The 24,673-nt window shown below is 43.4% G+C and overlaps 4 protein-coding genes across 4 annotated transcripts in view; 2 read left to right on the forward strand and 2 right to left on the reverse strand.

Moving 5' to 3' along the window:
- The window catches only part of LOC125908491 (uncharacterized), a 19,711-nt gene extending 710 nt beyond the window's left edge, over positions 1-19,001 (reverse strand). Inside the window, exons 1-6 of the mRNA XM_049611334.1 lie at positions 18,660-19,001; positions 15,748-15,863; positions 15,412-15,591; positions 13,893-14,224; positions 13,060-13,073; positions 3-67 (exon numbers count right to left, since the gene is read on the reverse strand). Coding sequence (XP_049467291.1) covers positions 3-67; positions 13,060-13,073; positions 13,893-14,224; positions 15,412-15,591; positions 15,748-15,863; positions 18,660-18,966 — 1,014 coding nt within the window. The 5' untranslated portion in view covers positions 18,967-19,001. The remainder of the gene's footprint in view (positions 1-2; positions 68-13,059; positions 13,074-13,892; positions 14,225-15,411; positions 15,592-15,747; positions 15,864-18,659) is intronic.
- Positions 5,010-5,710, forward strand: LOC125939353 (histone H1.3). Its single transcript, XM_049654782.1, has one exon. It carries the CDS (start codon positions 5,027-5,029, stop codon positions 5,693-5,695), a length of 669 nt encoding a protein of 222 aa, XP_049510739.1. The 5' UTR covers positions 5,010-5,026; the 3' UTR covers positions 5,696-5,710.
- LOC125939488 (histone H2A type 1-E-like) lies at positions 5,969-10,293 on the reverse strand. The gene is made up of 2 exons (XM_049654944.1): positions 10,277-10,293; positions 5,969-6,497 (listed from the first exon to the last, which is right to left on the reverse strand). The coding sequence occupies exons 1-2, from the start codon at positions 10,291-10,293 to the stop codon at positions 6,071-6,073; spliced, it is 444 nt and encodes a 147-aa protein (XP_049510901.1). The 3' UTR covers positions 5,969-6,070.
- Positions 15,467-24,673, forward strand: part of LOC125939366 (histone H2B type 1-C/E/F/G/I) — a 131,566-nt gene continuing 122,359 nt past the window's right edge. The window contains exon 1 of the mRNA XM_049654804.1: positions 15,467-15,871. Coding sequence (XP_049510761.1) covers positions 15,482-15,862 — 381 coding nt within the window. The 5' untranslated portion in view covers positions 15,467-15,481 and the 3' untranslated portion in view covers positions 15,863-15,871. The remainder of the gene's footprint in view (positions 15,872-24,673) is intronic.

A 24,673-nucleotide genomic window follows, 5' to 3' on the forward strand; every position in this document is an offset into this window, starting at 1 on the left:
ACCTTGCGGTGGCGCTTGGCGCCCCCCTTGCCTAGGCCCTTCCCGCCCTTGCCGCGACCTGACATAACTGCAGTAGCGAGTCGTCGCACAGTGTGGTACCTTACCGGCGGCTGCAGCCCTTTATATACCACGGTCGCGGACCTTTTAGGAAACCGGAACGGCGCGGGCGGGAACGAGTCTGTGCCCCGCCTCTTCCCACTTCCGCCTTGCGGGCCGCGGCTGAGGGGGCGGGGCGCGGAGCGAGGGGGCGGGGCGCCGGGAGTGGGGGGTGGGCTGGTCTGGCGTCCGTTTCCTCGCGCGGGTCAGAGCTGTCGCTTCGTGTGGCTAGTCCTGTGCCTGCGGGGGGGGGGGGGGGGGGGGGGGGGGGTCTCAGACAATCGGCATTGGAGAAGTCTTGTAACCTTGTACCATTTATACAAAGGAGGCGGTGACCCTACAGGTGCCTATGAAAGCGAGGCATTGTTATTTGTAATTGTAATTTGTAAATTACAATTTGTAATTTGTAATTGTAATTTGTAATTGTAATTTGTAGTTGTAAATTACAACTTGTAAACAATTAAAATTAGCTTTTAGATGCGAAGTTTCTTTTAAAAGTAAAATAATGACTTCTTACAATTTTAGCAGCATTTATTTAAATTTGGTGGATCATGAAACAATCATTCCCCTCTGGCAGAACATATACGTTTACCTGATTTTCAGCATTCTTGATAAGGAACTCTAGGAAGGGGAGCAAATGTGAATTGAATTTCTATTCTGATTCCAGATTTATAAAGCACTATTTGCATTGTAAAGATGAAGAATCCCAGGCTTGGAGAGCTAACCCTGTTCTCCTAAGTGGTATTTTACCGGATAGAACTGAGGTCTTCTAATTCTGGTCTTAGGATCTTGCCACCTACCACAGATCTATGTCAGTAAAACATTGCAGATACATCATGCTGAGTAAAAGTTTGCCAATTAACAGGATTAATAAAAATAACGCTAAGAAACTCTGAAACTCGTCCAAAGAGTTAAGGTTAGTGAATTAAGGCGTCACACAGATGACGCACTGATATGCTTAATAGACAAACTCCAACAGTTACGCATCTTCCATACATTCACATTAAGAACCTGACTTCTACGTACTATAAAAGGTAATTAAAAAAAAATTCCTTCTCTGCTGGTACTTACGATATAGGCAGTCAGAAGATTATTCATTTCCCTTAGTCAGACACTATTTGAAATATAGCTCAGTTACTGCTACCTGCAGACTTAACACACAGTGATGTCCCAGGCACCAAAGAAGAATCACTAATTTCTTTGTTCAAGAACTTACATGCCAAGATCGGTGTATAAATACCAGGTCTGCAAAGACCATCCTACACGTTCTTTCAAAGAACTGAAAGCTTAGGAGAGGGAAGAGAAAAGGAAACGGTGAGGAGTCAGACAGCTCAGAATACTAGTTTCTGCCTGGCAGCAATGGGTGGACCAGCTGTATCTCAGCAACATGAACATCACCTGGGAGCTTAAGACACACAGACTTTCAGGCCCCACGCCAAGTCTCCTGAATTGCTAGGGCATTTTTAAAAGGATCTTCAAGTGGATGGTACGCTTATTCAGGTTTGAGAAGAGTGGTTTTAAAGCTGGGCTTCCCAATGTTGGCCATTAGCCACAAGTGCTCATTTAAATTTCCATTAATTAAAATTCAATCAAATTCAAGATCTCTTTGGTCACTCCAGCCACATTTAACTGCTCAATAGCGTATGTAGGTAGTGGCTGTCTGTGTGACAGTACAGATACAGAACGTTTTCATCATTGCATGTAAGTTCTCTTGGGTTGTGCTGTGACAGTGAACTTCTTCTGAGGAACTTCTAGTCCAGACTGGGAAGGGTATTTGAAAATGAGGCTTACTGCAGGAAGTGGGGGTTGGAATATTTTCAAAGTGTGATAGAGCGTAGGCACCTTCTGGGTATACCAGATCTAGATAGAGAAGAACATATAAGAAGGAAATTGGAACTTTGACATTGTAGTGCGCTTCTGAGGAAATACAATGAGATATGGTTCACCTTGGAGAGGAGTTTCAAGTGGGAGAGTGTCCTCGGATGAGATCATCGTGATAGGAAATTAAAATAGATGTGATTTCTTGTGGTCCTTCTGAACACATCTGGTTCTAACACAATGCTCTATCTGCTATATAGCCTTTGTTTTTAAATCACTCGTTTGGTATTTATTCAACATAGTCCCTTTTCTCCTTGAACTTTGAAATTCACTGAATTTTGGAACATTTAAGCATAGCTGCTGTGGGCTGACCTGCTGAGCACTATCTAGACCTCTCACAGTGGTTTACTATGAGGAGAGGGAGGTTAACACCAAAATGGGGAGAACAAGAATTCATAAGTGAGCTACCCATCACCCATCTAACTGGAGTTCCTCTCAGTTATTTTTACATGTATAAAATAAACGGTTCAGGTCTTGGTCTAACGGAAAAATCAATTGTTTTAACATATATACAGATTTGGGCTTCAAAAGTAATAAACACAACTTTTTTTGTGTGGGCTACGAAAATAAAAGGGGGGACGTTTCAAGTGTATAATACCTGGGGGTGAGCCAGCTTTCTAGATCCTCGTCCATGCTACAGTTACAGAGAGGATAAGTACCTGGGTCTCAGACAGTAGAAGTAACTAGAACAGCCAAACCCCATCCTTGTCTAAACATTTGGGGAAGAACTTTTCAGGTGAAATCAAGTCTCAACTATTGCTTCTCTAGGAAGGGCAGATGTTACCTACAATTAAGGAAATAGCCCTGATGTCCTCTCCCTTATGTGGGAACCAGTAAGAGTTGTACAAGAATGCAGTGGTGACATCTACTGTAGGAACTTTTCACCTATTTTCTTTTTAAGGTGTATTCATTTTTCAGAGACAGAGAGAGAGCATGAGTGGTGGAGGGGCAGAAAGAGAGAGGGAGACACAGAATCCAAAGCAGGCTCCACGCTCAGAGCTGTCAGCACAGAGCTCGAAGCGGGGCTCAAACTCACAAACCGTGAGATCATGACCTGAGCCGAAGCTGGATGCTCAACCGACTGAGCCACCCAGGCCCCCACTTTTCACCTATCTGAAATTGAGTCTTTGCAACCTAGGGGACAATTCCACTGATTATTCAGCAACTGATGTTTTGACTACCATGATGACCCAAATGGTAAACTTTTAAAAATCTCAACTTAAATTCTATCTTTAGGTCTAGATAATATTAGCTAGTAGGCTCCGGTCTGAAAAGGGCCTGTAAAATGTTTGGGGCCACTGCTATTGCCAATGACGCTATAGAGGACGACAAACAGTCCCTTCTAGACACTCCTAAAATGCCTGCCGAGGGAGAACTAAATGCTGCATATCCAATCCTGTAAGTTTACCTCTTTATACACAGTATTTGTATTTGGTATATAACATGGGTTCAAGTCCCATAGACTTGTATTCAGTCAGTGCCAGCCAATACCTGACTAATTAAAAATAAGCCAAGTGACTTTTATGAAATTAGTTAAGTGTGGAGAGATGACATCTTTAAAGCTGATTATCCTATTTTGGATTTATGTGAGAAAATTCTTAAGTCATCATTGGATGGAAGCTGGAATAACTACATTTTTGGAAAGAAGGATATTTGTTAGAAGAAACGTAACACCAAAATACTTATTTATTTTCACAAGCATGTAGTTTAATTTCATTATCTGATTATTTGGTTGATAATATTAAATTTGTGTTTCATTATCCAATATTTACCCAATTTCATTAGCTCTGTTGTGTTGCAAACTACAAGAGATGGAATAATAAAGTGGGTCATACCTGCCGTGAAATGTTTGTTCAACTCTTTTGGTGGGCATAGGTAGCCAAGTAAGTTAGGTTGTCACAGCGTAGTTCATAGTCTGTTAGTCAAAAGCCCAGGGAGAATTATGAAAGTCCAGAAAGTGATTTCAATGACATTTTTTTCTTTCTAATCTTGTGTCCCTACTTGCAATGTTGAAAAAGAGTCAAATAACATTTGCACTTTAAATTTCATTCTGAAATACAGGAAACATGTACAAAATTCTATGCTAAATATTGGAGTTAAAAAATCTTAGGCTGTCTGTCATTAAGTAATTTAGTTTCAAGGAGACAGATGGGATATAAACACCTAGCTTTCTACTCTTCAACTCATACGATGTAGACCCACCATTCCATTGTTTCATGATTCTCTTTTCCTCTTTGCAGTTGATGTATAATGCCGATCCTAGGTCTGAAAAACCTATTATACAGTATTTCAGGAAAGCTGCTATTAAGAACTGTTTATCTGGAAAACCCATGGAGCCACCTCGCCCCCCATCCTTCCTGAAATGTTTAAATCCCCCAAATACGGGGATCAAAATCCAGTTTACACACTGGTCACTCAAAGACTTAAAAAAGATTCTATTAAAAAAAATAGTTATCCATCTTGTACGTAGAATTTTCTATCCCTTTGCCAATTCCCAGGGCTTAGTGCAAACAACTGCGGGAGAGTTGTGCTACTGCTCCCGAGAAAAAAGCGTTTTTCCTTGTATATTCGAATAAAAATGAGCTTATTTATATAAATTTGCAAAGAAAAGAATGTGCAGATCCATGTCTTGGAAGACAGACGTGCAATGGGAACAGAGAGAAATAGTATTTTTAAGGAAAATCTGAAAGTTGTCTCAGTTTGACCGAAGTTTTAAAGAGAGTTGGGGGAATCAGGAAAGTTTCAGGGTACTGGTTTTGAAACTAGGGATAGCAAATAAGGCAGGGATGAAGCCTGAACACTCTCGGATCCGTTTCCCCCAAATCTCTAATTATTTCATGCCCAGATTTCTTACGTTTTTCTTCTTTTTTAAGGGGAAAGAAACACAGTCACACTGCAGAGCGGAGGAGCCCTTCTGAGCGGCGCGGCGCACGGCGCAGGCAACCAATCATCACTCAGCCACTCGCTATATAAACCCCCCGCCGCCGGCCTCCGAGACGCGCCGCCCTGACAGTTTGAGTTTACTTTTTGTCTCAGTTGGCAACGCGGAAGGATGTCGGAGACCGCGCCAGTCGCTCCTGTGGCGCCCGCACCCGCAGAGAAGGCACCTGTGAAGAAGAAGGCGAAGAAGAGCGGCGCTGCCGCCGGGAAGCGCAAGGCGTCCGGGCCGCCGGTGTCCGAGCTCATCACCAAGGCCGTGGCCGCCTCCAAGGAGCGCAGCGGCGTGTCCCTGGCTGCGCTCAAGAAGGCGCTGGCGGCCGCCGGCTACGACGTGGAGAAGAACAACAGCCGCATCAAGCTGGGCCTCAAGAGCCTGGTGAGCAAGGGCACCCTGGTGCAGACCAAGGGCACCGGCGCCTCGGGCTCGTTCAAGCTCAACAAGAAGGCGGCGTCCGGGGAGGCCAAGCCCAAAGCCAAGAAGGCGGGCGCGGCCAAGCCCAAGAAGGCTGCCGGGGCGGCCAAGAAAGCCAAGAAGGCCGCGGGGGCCGGCACCCCCAAGAAGAGCGCCAAGAAGACCCCGAAGAAGGCGAAGAAGCCCGCGGCGGCGGCGGCTGCGGCCAAGAAAGTGGCCAAGAGCCCGAAGAAGGTGAAAGCGGCCAAACCCAAGAAGGCGGCCAAGAGCCCCGCCAAGGCCAAGGCCCCGAAGCCCAAGGCGGCCAAGCCCAAAGCTGCCAAACCTAAGGCGACGAAGGCAAAGAAAGCTGCGCCTAAGAAGAAGTGAAGGTTGTAGAGGTATGTCCTGCCTCCGAGTTTTCAAAGGCTCTTTTCAGAGCCACCCAACTATTTCAAGCGGAAGAGCTTAACTGGTATCTATCTGTGAGGTACTTTTTTCTGTTTCGTCTTTTCTGTTTCGTCTTAACACTCAACCGTCGTCAGCCTTTGGTTTCCTTCCTCCCCTCTTGTTCAAATACTCCCGCCGGAGCATGTGATTGGTCCGCTGCTTTCGAGTTAAGTGGCTCTAGAGGGACCTGCCGCCTCTCCTTGCAATTCTAATCTGTAAGCTCGTGTCACTAGGGGCTACAGTTCTCGAGAAGTTTGGTGGCTCTGAGAAGAAGCTTTGACTGTTTGGGGCAGGGACCGTGAGTGGTTAAACTCCTCACTTGCCCTTAGCTTTGTGGTGGCTCTCGGTCTTCTTGGGCAGCAGCACGGCCTGGATGTTGGGCTGGACGCCGCCCTGCGCGATGGTGACGCGGCCCAGCAGCTTGTTGAGCTCCTCGTCGTTGCGGATGGCCAGCTGCAGGTGGCGCGGGATGATGCGCGTCTTCTTGTTGTCGCGGGCCGCGTTGCCCGCCAGCTCCAGGATCTCGGCCGTCAGGTACTCCAGCACGGCCGCCAGGTACACCGGCGCGCCGGCCCCGACCCGCTCGGCGTAGTTGCCCTTGCGGAGCAGGCGGTGCACGCGCCCCACCGGGAACTGCAGCCCGGCCCGCGACGAGCGCGTCTTGGCCTTGGCGCGAGCCTTGCCGCCCAGTTTCCCGCGCCCACACGTGTTTAGAGAAGGGGCTGTTGTGTAAAAAGCCGGTCTGAAGACGGGGCTATTATAGTCACTGGATGTTTCCTAATGTTTCTTTCCCATTGGTTTGCAGATGTTGTTCTGAGTTAGCCAATCAGAAGGTACTCTTGACTTGCTGGGCCCCCAGTGGTAGAAAAATACTGCGCCAGTTAGAGGTTGACATTAAAACTTGTATATGTTGGGGCGCCTGGGTGGCTCAGTCGGTTGAGCTTCCGACTTCGGCTCAGGTCATGATCTCACCGTCTGTGAGTTTGAGCCCCGCGTCAGGCTCTGTGCTGACAGCTCAGAGCCTGGAGCCTGCTTCCGATTCTGTCTCTCCCTCCCTCTCTAACCCTCCCCCGCTCATGCTCTGTCTCTCTCTGTCTCAAAAATAAAATAAAACATTAAAAAAAAAAAAACCAAAAAAAAAAAAGCCTTTTTTATGTTGAAAAGAAGCAAAAAAACTTCTTCCCCCCCCCCCCCCCTTGGTTAGTTTGAGGCCTCCTTTGGGGCACTATTCACGCTATTCTCCTATAAAGGTGAATAATTATTTAGCACCCCGAGGCTAAGGAACGTTAAAAAGTGTAAAAGTCTTCTCTGGTGGTTTGCTATTCATCCTCTCTGCCAGATTTCCTTCCCCTGGATTCCTGAGAGGTCCCAGGGAGGCATGGTTGGTTTGAATATTTATGCCGAATAATGAAAGAATAGAAAGGGTGAAACGCAATAAAAGAAAAATCTCTGGGAGTCTGCGTGGTTTGTTAGAAAGTTCCCGGAGTTGGAGTTGCGGTGACCAGAGCAAAATATTTGGATTCTACATGGGTTGATCTTCCACCAGGGCCGAGGTAGGTTTTATTTATTTATTTATTTATCTATCTATCTATCTATCTATCTATTTATTTAATTTCAAGGAAGTCCACTTAATTTTACTGGGAAATCTTGGCAAAAATCTGATCATTATGGGGCTGTAAAGGTGGATGGGGAAACATCTTTATTTTCTCAAGGAGTACATGCAGTTTGTCATTTCCCTCAATTATGTGTGTAGGCAACTAATCACAATGCATTTTGCTAGTGCCTGTGGCTTTTCCAGTAATGACAACCACAGGTGTTTTCTTATCAGTTTCAAGTACTGAAGGTATTTTGAAATGAAGTTTGCACTCTGAGCTCTTGACACTGACATTCATCATTACACCTGGTGCCCCTTGTTATTTGATGTGTCCCTGATGAAACACATCATTGCATACACATCCTTAAAAGAAATACACTTTGATAACTGCATTTGAATGTCGCTTTCCTATCCAGTATGCTTTAAGTATGGAGAAGGTGTCTAGATTTCCTCAGACTGTCCGTAGAGTCCATAGCAGGAAAGAACTCAGATACTGATGATCACATCTCCAGCGGGCACAGATTACTCAAGGTTCAAGTCCCTTTTGGCTTTGTTTCTTGATTTGCAGCCTTCCTCCCCTACGCTTACGGCTTAATAGCTTATTAACATTTATTATTTTCAAACTTTGTTAAAACAGGCCTGGGGGATGTATCCGAGAGTATCTTTCTAGCTGTTCTTTTTTTTTTTTTTTTTTTTTAATGTTTATTTACTTTTTGAAAGAGAGAAACAGCGCGAGTGGGGGAGGGGCAGAGAGAGAGGGAGACACAGAATCCGAAGCAGGGTCCAGACAATGAGCTGTTAGCACAGAGCCCAGCGCAGGGCTTGGAACTCAAGGACTGCGAGATCATGACCTGAGCCGAAGTTGGATGCTCAACCGACTGAGCCACCCAGGCACCCCTCTTCCTAGCTGTTCTAAGCAGGGGTTCAACTTTTCCGAATCACAGCTGCAGCTCATAATTTCTTCTTTCCCGAAAGAGCCCCCCAGACTCTTTATGACAGTGACTTGTTTGAGGATGAGATCTGGATAAGTGGGGGAATGTGACATATTGACTCAAAAGAATCTTTTTGAAGACAAGAGGTTGTATGGATCGGAAAAGAGAAGTGGCAGGAGACCCGTGCGCTTTCTCGTATGCGGGATGAGAGAGCTCACTTCTGATGCAGAGCCAGGTGGGATCAGAGAATGAGGCCAGCACGGGGCATTCAGTGAGTGGTCAAAATTACTACGGAGTGTCTCTGCAGTTCCTTACAGTTTACAGGACTCTCTGTCACCACCTCCCTATGAGGCTCTTGCATTAAGTCTATTTAAAATGCTGGTTTCACAGCTAAAAAAAAAATTGTGGCTTGAGGGTGCCTGGGTGGCTCAGTTGGTTAAGTGTTCAGCTGTTGTTTCAGCTCAGGTTAGGTCGAGTCCTGGGCTGGGCTCCGTGCTGACAGTGCGGAGCCTGCTTGTGATTCTCTCTCTCTCTCTCTCTCTCTCTCTCTGAAGAATAAATTAAGAAAAAGAAAGAAAAGAAAAAGAAAATTGTGGCTTGGAAGGATGATCTGCCCAGAATTGGCTTGTCACTGAACAGTGGACCTGGGTCTCAAGTACAAGTTTCTTTGTTTCTAGTTCGTAGTGTGCCCCATGTATTATATCAGCTACAAAGGGAGTGGAGTTCTTGGTTTCATTTTCCGCCTTGTCCAGAAGGTAGTAGAGTTATTGTAATTCTGTTTCAGGCCCGTTGTGACTTAACTACTTCACAAGCCCTTTGGAATGCCTCAGACACAGCTAAGTATGATTTAATCAAGGTCCTAGTTTTTCTATGGTTTCCGTATATTCGGATTCGGATTCCTTTCCCTGGAACAGGACAGGGTTTTCACAGGCATCAGAACTTATTTAAATCTTTTTCCATCTCCCCCAATTTTTGTTACAGCTAACGTCCTGGGTAAGGAAGACCACCTCTGTCTTAGTGTTCTGCACCCAGAGGACGAGGGAACAGGAAGCTCATTCCCAGTCACCGTGTTTCATCACTGACCACGTCCCTGGGACGGTCTCCCTTGAGGGTCTCTTGAAATGCTCATGCTTGGGTTTCTGATGCTCTCTTGGTGAACCAAGATGGTCTGTCCGTTATTGTTGCAAAAGCCCAGGTTTAGAAAAACCTGAGACATTGACACTTACAGATGGCAACCATCAGACAGGAGCCCCTGTGAGTAGTTCTCTCAGAAGCACACAACCAACCAATCAATCAATCAATCAATATAAATACAATTTTCAGGACCAGTCTGAAGTAACCACTTTCTCCTTCTGCTTAGTAATTGCCTGACTTCTTATAACGGGAGGCAGCACCCTGAATTCCTGTCATTGTATTGAGGCCCCAATTGTTCCTGTCACTCAGTCACTAAATCAGGTTGATGTTTATTTAGAGTCTCGGTAAGTGATCTTTCCGCCTTTCTCACATGCTCTCTGTATCTTCTCTGGCTTGGGATGATTCTATTGTTTCCTACCCAGGGTCCTAATTCTAGTTTATCCAGCCCCGAACTCTGAAATTCTGGTCATTCTGTGATCTGTCTTATGCATAGGGTGACTGGCTTCCCATTGCCTTAGGTTCAGGTGGGAACTTTGCAGTCAAATTTTTTTCCATAATAATACTTTCTGCTTGCATTAACTAGCACTAATAACAACTCAAATTTTCTTTTCAGTGCCTTCTCATTTGCTCTTTTGTTTTTCTTTTTCTTTTTTTAAACAACTTTCTTCCCCTGCCATTCTCTCCTCTCTGCCTAGGAGAGTTTTCCCAATTCCATTTCAAGTTCCATCTCCTTGAATAAATTCCCCTAATTAACATGTATAGCCTCTGATAACGTGCTTTGATGACATTTAACAATTGGGTGCCATTATTATCAATGGCAAATTTATAACGCTTCTAGTCTTTTCTCTCATTAAACTACACCTTAGGGCCTCAGTCATGGTTTTCCACTACTCTAAGGTTTGTGTTTTTAATTGACTAAGGTTTTTTGTTGTTGTTTTTTTCCCCCCATAAGTGTTCTTTTTAATCCTCATTCTCTGTTTAACCCATTACCCCCCGCCTCTGGTAACCACCAGTTGGTTCTCTATAGTTAAAGAGTCTGCTTCTTGGTTGGTCTTTCTTTCTTTTTTCCCTTTTGTTCATGTTTTGTTTCTTAAATTCCACATGTGAGTGACATCATATGGTATTTGTCTTTCTCTGACTTATTTCGCTTAGCATTATACTCTCTAGCTCCATCCAAGTTGTTGCCAAATGGCAAGATTTCCTTCTGTTTTTATGGCTGAATAATATTCCATTGTCTATATACCACATCTACTTTATTCATTCATCTATCCATGGACACCTGGGCTGCTCTCATAGTTTGGCTATTGTAAATAATGCTGCAATAAACAAAGGAATGCATATACCCCTTTGAATTAGTGTTTTTTAAAAAATCTTTTGGATAAATACCCAGTAATGTGATTATTGGGCCTTAAGGGAGTTCTATTTTTAACCTTTTGAGGAGCCTCCATACTGTTTTCCACAGTGGCTGCACTAACCTGCATTCCCACCAGCAGTGCGTGAGGGATCCTTTTTCTCTACATTCTAGCCAGCACCTGTTGATTCTGGTGTTTTTAATTTTAGCCATTCTGCCAAGTGTGAGGCGATATCTCATTTTAATTGACTGAGTTTTTAATCCTGTCCAAAAGGTGGGATTATCCCCAGATATTAATCAGAATCAGTAATTTTATTTTCTGTCTTTCAATGAAGGAAGCCAAGAGTAATAAATCTCTCTGCCCCTTTTATGCCCCTCTTCCCCATGGCTTGACTTAGGTATTACGTCCCTTACTTTCTGACTCGTGCTATGCTGCCGAAGGTGTTGGGGTTACTACAAAAAGAAAACCAAAAATATTTATAATACTTTCATGGCAAAAAAATCTCCAGATATAAAAAATCAATATCCCTCTGCTGCCAGTTGCGGTAGGAAGTGTATGCAAAATGAAATAAAATTTCTGAATTGTCTTGATTTTAGCTCTCATTTCCATAAGAGAAAGTTCCTGGTCATTCGGAGATTATACAGTGAAAAAAAGTGATGTAGTTTCAGGCAGCCGGATAAACCCGAAATGTATATACGACTTAATTACCAGTAGGTACATATGAAATGTGACCTGAGTCATAATTTGTGATCTTTCTCCAATAAAATAAAAATTCATTAAAAGCAATTTGATATCAAGTACTACTATTTTTTCTTACATTGTGGAACCTTATACCTGACTTCTGGCCCATTGTAACCACTCAATAAATTTATTTCTACTTAGGAAAATTGTATATGAAAATTACACAAACTCTACCATTTAAAAAAAAAATGTTTATTTGTTTTTGAGAGAGACAGAGTGCGAGCAGGGGAGGGGCAGAGAGGGAGACACAGAATCCAAAGCAGACTCCAGGCTCTGAGCTGTTGGCACGCAGCGTAATGTGGGGCTTTGAACTCATGGACCGAGCGATCATGACTGGAGCCGAAGTTGGACACCGACTTCGGTTAACCGACTGAGCCACCCACGTGCCCCTAATGTTTTATTTCTATAGTCAGGACTGTAGTAAACAGTAATCTGTTTGTGCAATAATTTTTTTAAATTCCAATTTAACTAAAAATTTTTCTGAGGGTTTGTTCAGGCGAAGGACTATTCTACATATTCTGGTGGATTTAATGACATAAAAAGATGTTTTCTGTGCCCACTGGGTCCTCATATCCTGATGACCAACATCCGGTGAGACAGAACACAGATTAAAAAACTCACTGTGCTAGAATTTCAAAGGAAGTAGGAAACCACACTCTAATATGAATGCCTTGATCCAACATTACACATATAAAACAGTCCAGTCATTTTAGTTATGGATAGCTAAGTGCTTTTCCATATGGATCCAGAGTTCCCTATTCCCAAATCCCCAAGTCTCAATGTCTGAAAGAGTTGCAAGAACAAAAATTTCTTCTATAAAACCTCTAGGACTTTTTACGATGGCTGCCTTGTCTGTGCACTTTATGTATAGCTTTGTCAATGTTAAGTATACCACCCCAGTAGTCCCCTTCCTTAGTGACCCTTGAGGTGAAACAGTCCATTAAAAGTTTTTGGGTTTTTTTGATAGAAGCTTCTCAATTCTACAGTTAAGGATACCTTTTCCTATCTCAAACTCAAATTTGCCGAAGCGTTTAAATACATGAGAGATGAAATCCTTCCAAGTAGTGTGTGTATCCCAATTAGTAAACATCCTTCTACATTTCCAAATAACTCCCTGAATGGTTTTAGAACAGAATTCCTGATTTCCCTTCTATTCAGTTACCGGTTTAGAAATTGAGGAACCTGTTATTTTCATGGAAAAGGAACATCTGTTTAATAATAGCATCAAACCATTTTCTTATAGGCATTGAACAGAATAATTTAAGAAAACTCTCCAGCTTCCAAAGGATTGTCATGTTTTACTGATAAATATGAGGTAGTCTCATAAGATTTAAATCGAGAGTAAGATAGAGAATTTAGGAAAACCCAAAGTGCCTTTTTGAATGGCAGTTAAAGGCTCAGTCAATAGACCATGCAACTCGATTTTTTCGTTGTAAATTCGAGCCCCAATTTAGGTGTCGAAATTCCTTAAAACCTTAAAAAAAAAAAAAAAAAGCGTCAGTTGAAAGGATCCTCATTCCTGCGTTCATTTCTAGAGGTACTTTCTGAGACCCACCCAAACCGCTCTTGGTTGTTTAGTCTGGTAGATATACCGGGAAGGATAGACGGCAAGTTCTCAGGAAACACTACCGTCTTACTTTTTTGTGCTCCAGCTAATAACCCAAGCCTTGGCTCCCCTTAAGAGGCTTAGGGGGAGATCTTTGATCACCTTTCATAAAGGTCTGGCCGTTGCTAGTGAGTTGGGTCCCAAAATTCTGCTCAGCTAAGTGCCGACCAAGGGTTCTGGGGCCTTGGGATTCTCTAAGTTCAACACGGTGAACCCTGGGAGAAACAGATAACCAGCAGCCTTGAAGGCTCAGCCCAGGCCCCCAAAGACACAACGGGCCACCCCTTGAACAGCGCCAAGTAACGTTGCAAAAGTCAAAAGAGCCTGTAGGATGAAGAGACAAGGGAACGGTCACGATACCAAAAAGGTGCAAGAGACCATACTCGAAGTTTAGAATAAAACCCATAAATCCTAGAGCCAGAACGAAACCAGTCAGACCTATGCAACATACGGAGAAATAGGGGTTTGAAAGTAAAACCATGTTAACTAAACACACTAGGAAAACTTCAGGAGACCAAAGGCTTGAGAGGTTAATTTAAGACAGCCCTAAATGTCTTTCAGGCCTGCTACAAGTTTGAGCTCGGTTAGCAACGGAACTTACTTGTTTAAGTGTCACGGCATCTGTTATAGATCAAAGTGGTTGGCTCTGAAAAGAGCCTTTGGGTTCAAAGTTGGCACAGAATCCGGAAATCAAGTTTACGCCCGCTCCCCGCGGATGCGGCGCGCCAGCTGGATGTCCTTGGGCATGATGGTGACGCGCTTGGCGTGGATGGCGCACAGGTTGGTGTCCTCGAAGAGCCCCACCAGGTAGGCCTCGCACGCCTCCTGCAGCGCCATCACGGCCGAGCTCTGGAAGCGCAGGTCGGTCTTGAAGTCCTGCGCGATCTCGCGCACCAGCCGCTGGAACGGCAGCTTGCGGATCAGCAGCTCGGTGGACTTCTGGTAGCGGCGGATCTCGCGCAGGGCCACCGTGCCGGGCCGGTAGCGGTGCGGCTTCTTGACGCCGCCGGTGGCCGGCGCGCTCTTGCGGGCCGCCTTGGTGGCCAGCTGCTTGCGCGGGGCCTTGCCGCCCGTCGACTTGCGCGCCGTCTGCTTCGTGCGAGCCATGACCTAACTGCAAAGTCAGGAAACCAGGGTAACAGCTCGCCCCTGCATTTATACAGGGGCAGAATCACTCTGATTGGGTTGTGGGCAATCCCGGTGAGTCAACTGGAGCTCCATTCCGGAAGTGCTCCCTGAGATTCAGCATTGGTTTAATCTGTTCCGTGCTAGTTTCTGATTGGTTAATTTCAATTAACCGACTTGTTCCCGTCCCCCTTGGGAGAAAAAAAATCACTAAGCTATTTGTTTCCCTTGTGATGCTTGGCACACAACAAATAGGACCGACAAACGCCATAATTCTCGTAAATAATTTTGTTGAATTTTTCTTCTGTTTGTCTATACAAAGTACGGTGTTCTTGAAACAAGACAGTACTTGAGAATTTCTCTTTAAAAAATCCGCCATTTTCTGCATAGTTATCTCGTTTTCATCCGGAAGGTATTTCCTGTCCTATTTGAAAATCCCACTGTATAATATCTCATGAGTTCCACTTCATTTTATTTACAGCAAATATCTAGTTCGCTCTAGTATGGTCTAGGACATAATGTTAACACATAAGGAATTTTATATTTCAGGATTCGCACGTTAAAATTCCAATGTTTTGGAGCCCCTCGTTCTTTTTAATACCGTATTTGACTCAAACTGGTGAGTGGACTCTGATGTTTGGTTTTAATGAATTTAAAATGTCAGTCGGGGTCTAATGGGGTGAGCATTGAGGAAAACGTTTGCAATGCTGAAACTTGAAAAAGATGGCGGTGATCGAAAGTCTTTTGCAACATATCTTAATGATAATAATCTAGCATATCATGATTCTTGTCAGAAGAGACCCGAGGTATCCTGGATAATTTATGACAAACCCAAAGGAGCAGTAGTTAGGACTGTACTGGGCTATATAATACAATTTCCTTCCCTCGTTTGCGCGTGCCAGTTCGAAATTTCTACTTTCATAATTTAAAATAAGGTTTTATTGAGAGGTTTTCTTTTTTCTTTTTTGTTTGATTTTTGGTGAATGCACTTTGAGCAATAAAGCGGCATTGTAAATTAACCTATTGGATTCTCTGGAAGAGTTAGTTTTTTAGTCCAATAAAAAAGCAGGTTTGCAACGCTGCTTTTACATGCTATTAATCTATTGGTCAGTTTTGGTCCAATCAAAATTCAGACTTTTGGACCCTCATTTGCATATATGTGATATAAATACTCGGGATTTTTTCCCCCCCTCACTCTTTTCCGTGTTGGTCACAAGTTTTCTGCTTTTGGTATTGTTTATCATGCCTGAGCCAGCGAAGTCCGCCCCGGCCCCGAAGAAGGGCTCGAAGAAGGCGGTGACCAAGGCGCAGAAGAAGGACGGCAAGAAGCGCAAGCGCAGCCGCAAGGAGAGCTACTCGGTGTACGTGTACAAGGTGCTGAAGCAGGTGCACCCCGACACCGGCATCTCGTCCAAGGCCATGGGCATCATGAACTCGTTCGTGAACGACATCTTCGAGCGCATCGCGGGCGAGGCGTCGCGCCTGGCTCATTACAACAAGCGCTCGACCATCACGTCCCGGGAGATCCAGACGGCCGTGCGCCTGCTGCTGCCCGGGGAGCTGGCCAAGCACGCCGTGTCCGAGGGCACCAAGGCCGTCACCAAGTACACCAGCTCCAAGTAGACTCGCCAAGTAAGCGCCCTCTTACCCAACCCCAAAGGCTCTTTTCAGAGCCACTCACTTTTGCACATAAAGAGTTGTAATAGCAAGGTTCCTCAACTGGCTTTAAAAGCATGTTTTGTCTTTTTACAGACCTGTTTCCATAAGATGTGAGAACTGTTATAGTATGAGATGTTTACTGGAACTTATGTTAATCTCTAGAGCCACATAGATTATGTGAAATGTGTATAGTAGGATTTGGCTAAAGCCCTGAAAGAATAGTTTTTGTGTGGTTTCTTTAAATTTTTACTTGGTTCATTGTTCAATCATTAGACTTTACAATAATTTCACACTGGGTGGCTGTAACTTACAGTTGTCTGTACTTAAGTACATGTACTTTGGTTATTTGTTTTCATTACAATTTTCACATTATAACAACATAATTATATGTATTTCACAAAGGCCAACTCGTGCAATGAGAAATTATTTTGCACAGGACACCAAACTCTGAATGTCATTCATCCCATAATAGATCTTAATTAGGCATGGGTATTATTGAACTGCAGAATTTAATCATAGCATCTATTGTAGACCGTTTCGACAATTCTTCAAATGTACATTAAAATGAATTTATCATCCATTTTATTTTGCCTGTATGTTATTGATGTAATCAACTGCACAGCATGTTGAGTCATTTTCCTAAACTCTAATTTTGATCCACTTTCACGTGGTTTTTCTTTTCTTGCCTTTGGTGTATCGTTCTGTATTCATTTAGACAGAGAAAAACTAAAATGAAACAAAAATAAGAAAAGATCTAGGTGTGCAGGGATCACAGAAGATATGGATGAAAATCAGTGGGTTTCATGTGTTAATCATGGAAAAGTAGACGGTTTGTTTTTGTGCTGCCGAAAGTAAAATGAGTTAGATGTATTGCTGTTGAGCACGTCATTGTTTATAGGCTTGGTATTAGGGAAGCCTGCAAAGCATGACCTATGTATACTTACGTTGGAGATACGTGTGAAGCGTTAGACAGTTGTCAAAGGGAATATTCCCATTATAGGTTTGTTCTCCTCCCCCCCCCCCTTTTTTTCCTTGTTAAAATGTATGTCTTCCATTAGATAATGATTGCAGTTTCAGTTCATGTTATGGTATCTTAGATGGAACACTGATTGAAGACGCTACGTGTGTTAGCTAACTGTGTTAGCTGTTGCTGCACAACAATTCATTTGAATTTACTATCTTAAAACAATACACATGTACAATGTGAGTTTCTGTGGGTGTGGGCAGAGTTTAGGTGAGTCCTAGATCAGGATGCTATTGAGATCTTACCTCGGATAGAGGTCTCTTGGATGCTTGCGTGGGGAAATATCATCTTCCAACTCACTGCTTAACTGAATTTGTTTCTTTGTGCTTGTAGGGCTGAGGAATTCATTTTCTTTCTTGCTGGCTGTTGGCTTGAATGGTTGCAGGCTTTTGGTTTTCGGCCTCCCTCACTTTCTAAAGAGCCCCTGGGTTTCTTGGCGTTTGTGCATGCTGCCATGGATACTTGGTCCGTCAAAGCCAGCATGCTAAAGTCAAGGAGGATAGATATTACACAACATACACGTCAGTTAACAATAATCATATACAGAAAAATTACATCCAGTCACCTTTGTAGTACTCTGTGGGTTGGAAATAAGTCACAAGTCATGTCCACACCCAAGGGGGCTAGATCACAAGGGTGAGCACTAGGAGGGGGAATCCTGGCAGACACCCTACGAGGCCATCACAGGACCCATCAAGAAAAATCAAGGCTAAGAACCCAAAGAAAGTTCACTAACATAGCGGTTTTCCTCCTTTCCCCTGTCCCTTCATTACTCTAGTTCAATTTGCCTGGAGGCAGGAATTGATGCTTAGAGGTAAAGACAAAGGCTACAAATACCTTGAAGTGCTTTTAATTAGGCTACTGCCAGTGACTTTCTCTTGAAGTGAAGACAGAGAAGACAATTTGCCTGGTTATTATTTTGGAGACCTCCTCCCCCTTTCCTCTGTAAGTATGGACACATCAGAAAACACTGCAGGTGGTTGAGCCCTAGCACGGGGCTAGGTGTCTGTGTAGCTCCCTTTCTGGCTTTAAAGGAGGCACCAGCGGGTTTGTGAGAGGACTTAACATTGCTGCTTTTATTATAGAATATCAGGGAATAGACGTGGCAAGGTTAAGACAAACCCCCAAATCATTGTGGCTTAAATACATTTTATTGGTAATCATTTTACATAATCCAAATATGAGGGAGAAAAGGGGCGAAAAAGTCCCCACGTGCCACCTAGGAGGCTTGCTTATAGGTGGCTGCAGTCTACAGCTCAGTCTGAGCTTCTCACATCAAACCCTTCCCCCTAGTTACCAAATAGTAGCTGGGCATTCTCACTTTGCTTTTCCTTGAACAGAGTAGGCTAATGGTTTTTCCTCCAGTTCATATTCAAGCTTTATTTCCAGATAGCAACTGGATTTGAAAAATGTACAATCTCATGTTTGGGACATGCCTATAAATGGATTGCAACTTAAAGTGTGGGCACGTCTCAAAAATAGAAAACCCATAGACAAGGTCCGTGAACATAAACCTTAAAGGCTGCCTTGATGTTTAATGCCCCCGGACAAGGAGTAAACATGGTTAAATTATATGGAAGTCATGGAACTCAGATCGCAAAATACATGCAGTAACCTCAGTTCCCACGAAAAGGAAATAAACAGCGTCGCTAGCTCCTTCTAGTGCATGGATAGGTGGCCCTGAAAAGGGCCTTTAGGGTTGGCAAAGAATTCACTTCTCGTACGCAAAGTCTTAGCCCCCGAAGCCGTAGAGGGTGCGGCCCTGGCGCTTGAGCGCGTACACCACGTCCATGGCCGTGACCGTCTTGCGCTTGGCGTGCTCCGTGTAGGTGACGGCGTCCCGGATCACGTTCTCCAGGAACACCTTGAGCACCCCGCGGGTCTCCTCGTAGATGAGGCCGGAGATGCGCTTGACGCCGCCGCGCCGGGCCAGCCGCCGGATGGCGGGCTTCGTGATGCCCTGGATGTTGTCGCGCAGCACCTTGCGGTGGCGCTTCGCGCCCCCCTTGCCCAGGCCCTTCCCGCCTTTGCCGCGACCAGACATGACCTCCAGTCAGTAAAACAGAGCAGCGAAGTTAGGTTACAGAGCGACGAAATCCTCATTTATAACCCTGTGGCGGACCTTATTGAGAACAGGGCCGGAGGGGTCGGGGGCGGGGCCTGGGGCGGGGCAGCGAGTTTATCCCCGCCCACAAGTGCGCGAGGCCGCGCGTAGCCGGGGAGACGCAAGAAGGCTCTGTTTAAGGGCCTGTAAGGAAACGTCTCAGGCCAATCAAGGGACCTAAGTAATGGCAGCTGTCAAGCTAACACCTGCTTCTCCGGGCTGAACTGTGAGGACCCTTACACACCTCGGGCAAGTCGCAGTCGAAATTCGGCATTGGTGTGAATTCTAGTCTCATGTCTGAAATGTATTGGAGTGTTTCCCTTCTGTCCTCCCATTCAAGCAGTTTTGTCCACTTTACATCGAGGTCAAGTAGTGACGTTGGGAGGATGGTCTTAGGGAGCGAGAAAAGAACTGCAGTCCGCAGCCTGACACGAACACGAGTGTGACGGGTGGGGGCTTTTCACGGGGAGGCCTGTCCCCTTGCTTGCGGCCTGCACTCCCTGCACTTCACCTTCTGAGGCCCACGTCCTGCTTTGTGGCTTGTGTTCTCTCATTTTCACTGTAGGTTCTTCCTCCGCAGGATGGAAATGTTAATCACAAAGATGGTTTGGCAGCCAAAGGGTAAATGTCAGGTCCAGTGTGAGACACAGGGACGGCCACTTGGCCTGAGAAAATTCTGTCTTCCCGCCCCAGGGCTTGCCTTCCTTCTCGATATTCTTAATTTTTTTTAACTTTTTTTTTTTTTTTTACTTTTGAAAGACAGAGAGACACAGATCATGAGCAGGGGTGGGCAGAGCGAGGGGGAGACAGAATCCCAAGCAGGCTCTAAGCTCCGAGCTGTCAGCACAGAGTCCAAGCGGGGCTGGAACTCACGGACCCTGCGATCATGATCTGAGCCGAAGTCAGTTTCTGAACTGACTGAGCCACCCAGTCGCCCCTCCATATTCTTAAATCCCTCAATCTGGTATTTTGTAATCTGGATTTATGTTCAGGTTTTGTTTTTGGTTTTGTTTTTTTTTTCTTCCTAATGACCTCTATATCTATGTATGGGCAAATCTTTGCTTTTCGAGGTCAGTGCTACCCTTACATGGTTACATTTAAATTTATATACTTTCCCATTTAACCACCAGCTTCCATCACCACCTTCACACCCCAAACACAATTCCTTTTAAGAAAGCATTGTCTGATAAAGTGCTCTGGACCGTCTTTTGAGCATTCGGAATGTGTCTAATGCTGTGAGGGACTGAATTTTTAATATTAAATCATTTAAATTGAAGAGCTATTACTCTGTTCAGTTATTGGAAAATTTGGCGTATGTTTGAACAACGTGGACATGTGAACTCAATTTGCCAACAGTAAAGTTTATGGTGTTGAAATGCAAATCAAGTTATTTCCAATCAAAATTTAGTAGCAGATTGAATGAAATATACACCCAGTTTAGAGGATTTAGGATGAAAAAAGGAATCGAAATATTGCGTTATTCATGTTTTTACATTGATTGAAACAAATATATCTGGAGATTTAGGATTACATAGAATATATTATTAAAATGATTGCATCTTCCACTTTTTATTTTTTTTTATTTAAAAAAATTTTTTTTAACATTTATTTATTTTTGAGACAGAGAGAGACAGAGCATGAACGGGGGAGGGGCAGAGAGAGAGGGAGACACAGAATCTGAAACAGGCTCCAGGCTCTGAGCTGGCAGCACAGAGCCCGACGCGGGGCTCGAACTCACGGACCGCGAGATCATGACCTGAGCCGAAGTCGGCCGCTCAACCGACTGAGCCACCCAGGCGCCCCTCCACTTTTTAAAATGTGGTTAGTGGAAAATTTAAGATAACGAATGTGGCTTGCATTATTTTCTATAGGCAGCGCTGCTCCAGGATTCTTCCTTGCCCCTCTCTGCTTCTTGATTTTTCACCCAACCTTGCCATCCTGCGCTTTGAAATATGGTGGAAATTCAATGTAAGGTTGACTCTTGAATAACAGGGGTTTGAACTGCATGGATCCACTTAGAGGCACACTGTTTTTCAGTAAACACAATAAAGCACTGCGAAAGTATTATCGCTTCCTTATGATTTTCTTTCTTTTTTTATAGGTATAATTTTATTTATTTATTTATTTATTTATTTAATTTTATTTTATTTTATTTTGAAATTTACATCCAAGTTAGTTAGCATACAGTGCAACAATGATTTCAGTACATTCCGGTGATTCAGCCCCTCTGTACAACACCCAGTGCTCATTCCAACAAGTGTCTTCCTTGATGCCCTTTACCCATGTAGCCCATCCCCCCTCCACAACCCCTCCAGCAATCTTCTGTTTGTTCTGTATATTTAAGAGTTTCTTATATTTTGTCCTCTTCCCTGTTTTTATATTATTTTTGCTTCCTTTCCCTTATGCTCATCTGTTTTGTATCTTAAACTCCTCAGATGCGCGAAGTTGTATGAGACCTGTCTTTCTCCGACTAATTTCGTTGAGCATAATGCCCTCCAGTTCCATCCATGTACTTGCAAATACTATTTTCTTAATAGCATTTTTCTTTTCTCTAGCTTACCTTATTATAAGAATACAGTATCTACTACAATATACAAAGTATGCGGTTATCAACTGTTCATGTTGTCCGTAAGGCTACTGGTCAGCTGTAGGCTGTTAGTCGTTAAGTTCTGGGGAATCAAAAGTTTTATCCAGATTTTCAACTATGCAAGGGGTCAGCACCCCTAACCTTGTTCAAGGGCCATCTATGTTTCTAAGAAATACAGTTGCCCAGAGACTGGCCCCAAACTCAAATGAAGCATTGTAAAAAAATAAAAAAAAATAAAATCATGTTAGGGCGCGAACACAGGCTTGCCAAAGAAAACATTACCCATCAAAGCAAGAAAAGAGGGGTAACTCGAAAAATTGTCAACCTTAGAATTCTTTAAGGGCGGGCTGATGAAGACTTCCTGAAGTTCTATGCTAATATTTTTTTTTTCCAAAAGTATACTTTTTTGAGAGAGAGAACATCCAAAAACGTTTGCTAATGCAATTATAGTTCAGAAGAGCTTAAGCTTCTGTACAAGAGAATGTAGAATCTGGTATCTTTTTTTTTTTTTTTTTTTTTTTTTTTTTTTAAGATGCAAAGTAATCACTGTGGAAATGTAAAAGCATCTCATGAAAACGAAAGCCCGAGAATGGTTTACTGTTTCTGGAACCCAAGACCAAGAGAGACAGATAAGAAAATCAGGTGAATCAGTTTGGAGTCTAGAAACAATAAAAGGTTACAGTGTCTACTATGTATTTGATTAATGAGTACAAAGTCAAGGAGTCACATCATGCAGTTTCATAGAAATTTATCTTGCAGGTCCTATGTTTTTATTTCTTTCCAGGAAGGATTCACAGTATGTGACACTTTATCTGAGGCTTGGAAATAGGGAACAAAAGGATGGGCCATGATGTTTAGTATCATAAAAGGTGAAAGACTACACAAGAATTGCAGGACCATGGACTTTGATCATCTCACTATTTACTATTGATTGAATGTATCAAATTCAGCAGGGGTTTATTTGGTAGAGCTGTAAATATTTTCTGTCTGGTGGAACAGCTCCAACTCCAAAGATTTATGGCTTCTTGGACATTATTAATTTTGTTTTAACCTCATTCAATAATCCTATTCCAATATTTCTGTGTTGAGTTGTTTATAAATACCCTAATTTCTTAAATATTCTTTGAACCTTTCAGAGCATTTTACCCTTTTCAGTCATTGATGATTTAAGTACTCTCTGTGTCACATGTTTATTTTATATTTTTTGAATCACAATTTCACATTTGTGAAACAAGCTAAACACGTGATGTCATGTGGCTCTGACTTGGAGATAAACAGGGTGTCACAGACCTGCTGGTCCTTTCTACTTCTTTAGGCCTGGGAAATTCAACACTAGTCCCTCAGTGTCATGGTAAATCCTTGGTAAGCAGGGAGGTGGAAAGCGCAAATGAGAAGGCACATTCATCATCAGGCATGAGGTCACTGAGGACAAGGGAAAGACTCTGGTCACAGACCAGAACAGATCTGAAACCTATTAAGAAATATCCAAATATCTAATTAAGGTAAAGGGATAGACTGTATTTCTTTACATTGTCTCATATGAGCGTAGTTTAAAAGGCCTGCCAGTGTTTTTTTTTTTTTTTTTTTTTTTAATTTATTTCAAGGGTATGTTCTTCTGTTAGACTGCTTATTAGGGTTCAGTATCTGTGAAAAATCTATGAATTTAGATAACTTGTAGGATGTTGATAATTTCAGTGATTTTTGTCGGTTGGAGATGAAAATTATGTCATTAGAAAAGATCATCTAAAGGTTGTAATTGTGCTGTAGAATAATAACACTTTTTGGATCTAAATTTGCTCTTTTGGTTTTATTCCAGTCCTCATTCTTTTGTAAAGGAGGTGAGTTTTTCCTCTATCCATCTTGGTTCTTGGCTGGGGCCCGTTTTACAAAGCACCGATTAGCAGGATAAAAACAATGAGAAGTTTATTAACGTGTTTATTTCGCATACACATGGGAGAAACCCAGGCAAGAACCCTTGGAAGAGGTACCTTAGCACTGCAGCTTACACAGCGTCTTCAACAAAGAATGTGTGGAGAAATGACTGGACAAGGGAAGGCAGTTTTAGGCCTTGAAGGACCGAAAACCATGGCAAGGTAGGTATATGGGAGGAAGCTAACAGTAAGGTTTGTCTGCGACTTCCTCTGGTCCCTCTCTGGGCTTTTAAGAGTCTCCAGTATAGAATTTATATCCTGTCTTAAGGCGGAAAAGGGGAAGGGCCCACATTGGTGCTAATGACACATCGGTGTCATTGCTGCTTAACTGCCTTTAGCCCCCAATTTTATGTCAAAGAGGAATATTGTGGGGAGACTGTCCTAGTTTCCTTCACTTTCTTGAACTATTGCTGATCTTGATAACGTCCTATATTGCTTTGAACTAGGTTCATCTTCCTGATGTTCCCTTACTGATGGTTATATATCAGAATAATTCACAATGAGACAGCTTATTATTTTGAACTTGACACTTCGATAACATATAATGTAATGGCATGAAGACCAATTTCTCCACCTCACAAGGAATCATGTTTGTATTTACTTTTTAGTCTACTGGGGCCGATCCAGTGGGCTGGAGATCCATTAAAAAGAAATAACGCATTTCACTTGATTCACCTAGACTTTGACTCTGCTGAGGATGGAAATCGTAAACGTTGCTCTTTTCTTTCAACCCCAAAAGGATATAAAAGGCTGCATGTAAAGAGGGAAATCTCCTCAATAATAGTATCCCTTTTGATCTTTAATACCTACAAGCCATTCTGTGCCCTCATCAAACAGCTGCAGTTTGAAAGACTAAGTAACGGAATGTTACACATTACACAGAATTACTATGAATCCAAAGCCGATTCTTTGTTATAAAAACCGGCGGATCCATCTAATACAGTTTCAGAGTATTCTTGAAAAAGAGAAACTTACTTTCACCAAGGGAGCAATCGGAAAGAAAGTGTTACAACAGTTTTTGACAAAGTAGGGGGCTCTGAAAAGAGCCTTTTTCAAAGTCCGGAGGGAACAGCCTTGGGGAATTACGCCCGCTCCCCGCGGATGCGGCGCGCCAGCTGGATGTCCTTGG

Source organism: Panthera uncia (genome assembly GCF_023721935.1).
Source record: "Panthera uncia isolate 11264 chromosome B2 unlocalized genomic scaffold, Puncia_PCG_1.0 HiC_scaffold_25, whole genome shotgun sequence".
In the NCBI taxonomy this organism is placed as follows: Eukaryota; Metazoa; Chordata; class Mammalia; order Carnivora; family Felidae; genus Panthera; species Panthera uncia.

What these genes read in the sequence shown, in the direction of transcription:
- LOC125939353 (XM_049654782.1), top strand. Translation starts at nt 5,027, where the DNA reads ATGTCGGAGACCGCGCCAGTCGCTCCTGTGGCGCCCGCACCCGCAGAG.